A 7,969-nucleotide genomic window follows, 5' to 3' on the forward strand; every position below is an offset into this window, starting at 1 on the left:
TCATGGTTGCTCTTATAGCCAAGCATCTCCAGGATCACTGATGCTGAGTTGTACATCAGCTCATTGGTTTCCGTTATGGTGGTGGTGGGAATTGTTCTCAGTGCTGCATTCCCATCTTCCATGAGACTTTCCGATGGTACTTCATTCAACCGTTGTAATTGGCATCGGGGTTGTCTACTGCCCATCCGGGCTACGATTCTATTTCTCAGGTCAGTGGCTGTTTTGTTCAGCTTAGATGTTTCGTTCATTGGGGCTGCATACCCAACCTCTGGGTTGGGTATATATATATATATATATATATATATATATATATATATATATATATATATATATATATAAATGTATGTATGTGTGAAAATAAATTATAAATTAACAAAGAAGAAAATATGAAGACAGACACAAGAAAGACAAGAAATGCAAAGGAAGTTTACTTTTAGATAAACATAGAGAAGTGAGATCTGTAAGGGAACCTGATAGTGCATAATGGAATTGGGTACTGACACCATGGTGGTTCTACAAAAGGGTCATGTCCTTGTTTGTGTAACCACTGCCCTCTACATCATGTGCTTTGGGGTAGAATTGATTGAATTAGATGGTAACAGCAGTTCAAACACATCAGCAGATGGTTCTACATCAGCAAAACTAAAGCATGGCATCACACACAACTATAACATTCAGTGTGAAACAAGAACTCAATAACCTTCCATGAAAGTAAGAAATGGAGAAATCAGAAACCTAAAACTGCAGAAAAAACCCACAATCATTGACCCAAGATGACAAACATATGCATTTATTTTGAAAACGAATATTAGTTGTAATCAGCTCAACTTGTGCAGATCTATAGTTGAACAGTGGCCCCAATTAGAATCAAAGCAATCTTCCAGTTTGACCAAAGACTTACCCTGTCCGTTAGAGAAGTAGATCCACTTCTCTCTGACCTGCGTCAAAGGCGTAGGTGGTTTCTTCTGAATCGCCTTCTCCATGATGTCACTGGGGTCCTGCACTGGACCCTTTTTCAATGCTCGAGAGCTTCGCTTCACGCTACACACCACAATGACAACCAACACCAGTAGGAGCAGCAGGACTACCATCCAAGGCAGATGCTCATTGATGTCAAATTGGTCATGGATGATGGGTCTTGGGGACCCCCTTCTACTGGGTCTGTAGTATCTAGAGTCTCTGCCTCCACTACCCTGGCTGGCTACATTGCTCATACCTGTTCCAATCCTGACTACATCAGGACTATTCAGACCTTCTACTGGCTGTTTGTTCGGCCCTGGGTTGGGTTGTCCCAGCTGTACTTCTTGACCCTTGGGCTGCTTATTGGCAGTGGGCAAGGGAGTCCGTGGAGAAGAAAATTCAGGGTGGATAATCAGTAGCTCCTCTACTCTGCCATCTTCTCCCTCTACCGTTTCCCTCAGTTGGATGGTTGCTGACTTGCTGAAGGTACCTATGATGCAAAGCATTGCAGTTGATGAAAATCAAGATAAAGTAGCAAGAAAAAAAAAACAAGGAAAGCCAACATGGAGATGGTACAGAAGAGTCAAGAGGAGACAGAGAGACAGAGACAGGGAGAATTAAAATCACTCACAAGGCAGATATGCTTAACCCTGACAATAAAAACAAAAGGCACCACAGGAGGGAATCCTAACATGTTAATCCATGCAAGCAATCTTTCTTATTTGCTTTCCTGCTGACATCTATTTTTTTCTAGTGGACAGAGTACTCAAGGTGGTGTTGGTGTAGGTTGGTATCGTTATCAATATCTGATAAATGACAAAACTGGAAATCTAATCTGATAGTTGTTTGCAAATATTTGGCAAAGTGAAGTACAGATGGATACATTTGAAGTTGAGGATGACTTTGACTTATTTTATTTGTAACAAAACCTACAAGGTTCATTAGATATAAATACAAGGGAACAGGAAGATAAGACACAGAAAAAGCAACACGTGTGATGATAGGTTAAGTAATTGTGGGTCAATAATTATTCTATGTCCAAAATCCTATCGTTTCAATATAGCTACAGTAAAATGTTGTAAATTTGGATAACAGAAGGGTGCCGTTTCACAGGTGAGCATTAGTTATGTGAACCTAGCAAGAGATGGAAAGAGGGTTTTCTATGTATGGTGAGCTTTGGCATGTTGGGGTTGGTTACACTCCTCAAACTACTGTACATACAGGGTAAATTCTAAAGCCTGGCTTACATTGTGCAATTTAGGAAGTTGTACATTTCATACTGTGCAATCTCGATAACATAAAATCCAGAGAGTAACCCAGGTCACAGTATACAATGTCAGATTTATGTCTGATTGTACAACTTCTTGCTGCATAAGAATAGTGTCACAAACAAATATCTAATGGCGGTATTAGGAAAGATACAACTACTGAATAAATGTCAGTCGTAAAAGCAGTCACAATGCGTGATTTTTCCAGAAAATTTCAAACACCACTTGACGTCTGTTGTGTCATGAGAGTGATAAATCTGCAGTTGTCGGCAGTCGTACTGAATACACAAACTGACATACACACTGCCAGTTCAAGCTCATGACCAAGGATTTTCTTACAGTGTTTTTTACAACCACAAACCTGTTTGTGACTATCAAAAATCACATGGTGTAAACTCAGTTTTATCCTTGAGTGGCGTAGTTTACTGATCAGTGACACCACACGTATGTTTTACAGTCCGTTGGAAACATCCATAAGTAGCTCTATATGTCATGCTTAGATTTAAACAAGTATGAAGGGAGTTCAATCCTAATTGCCAGACAACTGGGTGAGCAAAGCTGGTGAGATAAATCTTTGCAATAAAGTAGTATTTACTAAGAACAGTAGTTAGCAGAGGTACAAATCATAAGCCAGCTTGATTAAGTTTGTAATATCTTAATGTCTAACCGGCAAAATCCATGATAGGCAGGGTTTAGGCAGGGATCGTCATTGTTCATCAGTATTTATTAGGTTCTACTTTAATATTGATTAAAATTAATGGCATTACAGCTACAGAAAATCACTAGCCTCTTTTTATAATAAATTAATGGTTATTAGAACATACCTGTTTGGATCAAATAAATATTGAAATATTTATTTGATCCAAACTGACAACTCCACATATCCCTTCAGTTGCAAACATGTTCCTAATCTAAATCTCATCTCTCTGCTCGAGATCAGATATGCACTTTTTCATGATCACAAATCAGAGGATTTCATAATTGCTCGTCCTACAGTCTACTTGGTGATTAGGAAAGGGCAGCTTTAATCAGGCTCTAAACTGACTGAAGAAAGTGCTTTAAATGTTGCCCTGACAAAAAAATCACAGCCTAACATACCTCAATGAAATATGAAATAGGAATACATGTCAAGTTCAATACAAACAACAGCTGAGAAATTGTTCTTTAGCTACAGAAAACTACAAATTTTACATTAATATTAGTGTACGATTCTCCACTATTGACAATCAATGGGACCTTGAAAATCTCGCTACTACTTTCTGTGGTTTTATATTACTGCTGATAGGATTGGTGTAGAATCATCAACAGGTCTCATAGGATTTTGATTGTCAATAATTCCTCTCATCTGCTCATCAGCAGGAAGTTATACAAGAGTAACACTTAGACTTTTGGCTTTTCAAGAGTAAATTTAGCAAAGTCAACACACTGACTTGTTCAATGTTTATGTCAGCATCCAATGCTGCAACCAGGAAATGTATAGTTTAAGTATGGAAAGAATGAATAATAAGAAACTGAACATGTCCATTTTGTTATCCCTGGTCCTACAAGCAATACCACAGTAGTCTAGGTAATCTAATTATAGATATTCACCATGCTAAGTTAATAAGATGGCTGCCACAACTGATCAATAATTATAACCAAAAAAATCGATATAACTCTGTAATTTTAAAAGATATTGAGATTAACTTTGGTCTAGTAGTACCTGAGAGTCCTCCCCAGCACATAATCCTAGCACTCACAGATCGAGTAAAATCTTTGCTCAATCAAAATCTTATGAATGCACATTCTCTACTGAACATGTCAGCCTGCAAGATTCATGATATGTATTATCTGCTTTTTTGAGCTGAATCATATAAAGTCATGCATGCGTGTGAACGCTGGCTGACTACTATGACTTCTGATATTGGAACTTTTATGTTAAGAAACATGCTTTACAACTAAATCTATTTTTTAACAAAGAATGACGTTGGCAATCCCTTTTTTTACAAACAGTAATTGATGAATGTAGACTATCCCCCTTGAGTATGTAATAACCCCAACCATCCGCCCACCTCAGCATTCCTCTCACAGCTCAGACGGGGTCATTTTAACTGTCTGAAATGCCATAGATCCTGTGCCAACACAAACAGCAGTGACAGTGTTATAGCTGCATGGGTTCCTGTGGGAAGGAGCAGTATGCTGGCTATGGATAGCTGATTCTGAGAAATGACTGGCTGGGAATGACGTAAAAAACATTTAAAGAGGTGACGAGGCAGAGAGGCAGACACAGAGGAGAAACAAAAAGGGAAAGTAGGGTAATCTCCAATATTCTGCATCAAAGAAGAAAAGAATAACAAGGGAAGAAAGAAAAAAAGCACATAACTGCCATATCCAAAAACAGTAGCAGTCCTTACAAAGGGGACAATCAGTAGTTTGCTTTATGAATTTGATGGAAAATGCATGAATACATATAAAGAGATCTGGACGTTAAATATATAGGTGTTTTAAAAGTCCTATACTGCAAGAAAGGATGTTTAAACAATATAAATTGGCAACATATTGAGTGAATTGTAATATATTGATAATAATAAGCTCTCAGGTTCGATTACCCAATGGTTGAATGATATTGTCAGATCTTCTCATTCTCTTGTTCTCTGCATTTTTTATGCCCTGACAGTGACTAGATCTAAATGCAGATGTTTTCTTGAAAGCCACATAAAATCCATTCATTGAACAAATTTAAGAAAACCATAATCAACATACAAAAACTACATCCCTATTCTCACCTTTATGTGCAAGTTCAGTCAGTGATGGGAAGATTGAGGAAATAATGGCTTCCCGAACAATTGCAGCCTGTGTAGGGCCCAGTGGAGTGGTGGGGGAGACAGATGACAGGGTGGTGGAAGGGAGTCCACAGACATTATCTGTTTCTCTTGTCCCTTGTGTAAGTAGCACTAGCCCTTGAGCTTGGCAATTGGTGTGATTTCGACACCTAATTGCACTGGACTTCACATCTGAAAATGTTCCCTTGGTGCATGGCTTACAGACAGTGTCTTCTGTGTCAGTGCCCCGTTTTTTCACCCTGGTCCCTTGAGGGCACAGGGAGTGGGGCTTACACTTTGTGGCACCATCCCGTGACAGGAAGCTGTTGGGCGGACAGGCGCAGCTGCGATCTTGGGTGGCTGTGCAAGGCGCTTTTTCGATAAAGCCAACAGGACAAGGAGCACGGCAGCGATGGCATTGCTGAACACCGTTCTCGCCTCTGGTGAAGGTGCCCTCAGGGCAGGGGTTGCATTCCCTCACAGCTGTCGGGGAGCAGTGGATGGACACATAGGTGCCTGCCGGGCACTTGTCACAGACCAGCTGGTTGCCCGAATCTCGGTCGGTGTGCTGATAGTGGCGTGGAGAAAGGAGAGGCTGGTCATCTGTGCTGGTTGTGGTCAAAACACGGGCTGAGATCTCAGCCACGAGTGTACATAAGAGCTACAAAGAGAAAAAGAGAAAGCAATTATGAGGAATGTCAAAGATAAAATTTGGAATACTTTACAGTCAACTGAGTTTGGAAAAAATTATGAGGTGATAGTCATTTAAGATTTGTTTTCTTTGTTGGGGTCCTTTTTTAAATGTTATTGACTCCATTGTTAAAAACCAACTATAAAGGTGACAACAGCCTTTGTTCATTTGGCACTCTTCAGTTCTCATAAAATCTAGTTCAATGTGGTGTGGACATAAAAAAAAAATTAAGCTTCAGTATCAACTCCATTCTAGCATTCTGAGACAACAACACAACCTGATTTTTAAAGGTATCAAAAAGGCCTAATTGTAAATTGTGCATCAACAACAAGAAAAAAAGAAGTTCTGTGAGTAATGATCACAAAGTTTATTGGTAGCTTCTATGACCCAATGTTGGTTGAAACGTTTGAGTGTTTCACATATTATTTATTTCATATTTTCACATTGGGAGATGTTATTCAGTTCAGTGATGCTCTTTATTGTGTATGAAGTTGAATTCAAATTAACTGAAGAAAACACCCCTTGGTTTTTGTTTTATTTTAACTATTTTAGTAATATTTTCTTAAGAAATATCTTCATGTGTCTAACTTTCTGTTTGACACATGGCTTGTGGGTTACAGTAAACTATGGCTTTTTATTTTATAATGAATTTTACCAGTTGACAAATCCTACTTGACCTGCTGCCTTAGACCCTCCCCACTAAGTTTTTTGTTTCGTTTTGTCTCTGCTTCTGGAAGAGTTAAAAATAGCATTTGGCATTTGTTTTATTTTCATGTTGTACCATACCTTACCAAACCAACACTTAGGCTTATTGGTCACAGTAAAAAGTAAATCCATCTTTCAAATCCTGAATTTATTTTTCTGACATGTACATCAGAAAGAAAACAACAAAATAAATAAATTCTTTACAAGATCTTATAGTTAAATATGCCAATATAACAGAAACATTTTAAACATATTTTTACTTTATCCTGATGGGTAAAGATCCACAAAAAGCCATGAGTGTGTTTTGTCAGGTTTTGTGAAATTTAGAAAACACTCTTCTCTGTTCATAACACCTTTATATTTGTATAAAACTGTTTCGATGAGAAAATATTATCTGTGTTTCACAACACTCAACATAGGTTCATTTGCTCATTACACTGACACAATCATTTTACTTTAAACAGTCAACAGTTTTATGTGAGCTGGGAATTTAGCACACAGGGTTAACTTATTTTGTTCTTGTGGTTCTGCCTCCTCAGCCTTCTGTTTCACTTCTGCTTGGAAGTTGTCAAGCTCACTGGATGAAGGGGAATGACCCACATGTTTACAACAGTACACATAAAGTGAGTCAGGTCAAAGCAATAACACTTGCCTATGATGTATAAGAGTTTTACCTCCTTTTCCAAGTTCATTGTGAACCGAGTGGCTTAGACTTTTGCTGACCATTGGAATGTAAAATAAAAAATCACTGACTGGAGACAAAGCTGTCCACTTACTTGAAATCATGCATTACATTACAAATGATTACATATGAAAGCAGGAAGGTGTTTTTTTTTTGTTTGTTTTTTTTTGTTGTTTTTCATGTGTGGGTTTTGGTCATTGTCTCGTAAAGGAAGTAACAACAAGCAGCGATTTGTAAATGTACCCTCATACCATCGTCAACACTGGCTTTTGCACCTTTCACAGATAAAACTGAGCCCCACTGATGGGCTTTCTCTGGTTTGGCACATAAAATCTATCGAGACATAGACATCTATTTTGTCCAAATAACAAGCTGAGTTATCCAGGCACAGTCTCTCTGTCTTTTTGACATCAAACAGTCCTCAGAGAAGTCAGGAGTGTTTCAGCACAGATTTATAGCTTCCTCCTTGTGTAGTTTGTCTGAGTTTATATTTCTGGATGCAGCAGTCGACTATTTAAAGCACAGGTGTCAAACTCCATTCCTCGGGGAATTCCTGCATGTTTTAAATGTGTTCTTGCTTTAAAACACCTGGTTTAAATGGATGACTTGTTGCCATCAATCAATCAATCAATCAATCAAATTTTATTTGTATAGCACATTTCAGCAGCAAGGCATTTCAAGGTGCTTTACATAATTAAAAAACAAAATAAAAACAGCATGTGACATTGAATAAACAGTAAGAAAGAGAAAAACATAAAAACCCCGCACTCTAACCCTAATTTAGCCATAAGCAACTCTAAACAGGTGGGTTTTAAGTTGAGATTTAAAGGCACCCAGTGTTTCAGCTGTTTTACAGTTTTCT

At 38.2% G+C, this 7,969-nt stretch overlaps 1 protein-coding gene across 1 annotated transcript in view; it reads right to left on the reverse strand.

Moving 5' to 3' along the window:
* The window catches only part of tnfrsf21 (tumor necrosis factor receptor superfamily, member 21), a 65,660-nt gene that overhangs the window by 39,851 nt on the left and 17,840 nt on the right, over positions 1-7,969 (reverse strand). The window contains exons 2-3 of the mRNA XM_017439546.3: positions 4,994-5,690; positions 902-1,450 (exon numbers count right to left, since the gene is read on the reverse strand). Coding sequence (XP_017295035.1) covers positions 902-1,450; positions 4,994-5,690 — 1,246 coding nt within the window. The remainder of the gene's footprint in view (positions 1-901; positions 1,451-4,993; positions 5,691-7,969) is intronic.

This window comes from Kryptolebias marmoratus, linkage group LG19 (genome assembly GCF_001649575.2).
Source record: "Kryptolebias marmoratus isolate JLee-2015 linkage group LG19, ASM164957v2, whole genome shotgun sequence".
NCBI lineage: Eukaryota > Metazoa > Chordata > Actinopteri > Cyprinodontiformes > Rivulidae > Kryptolebias > Kryptolebias marmoratus.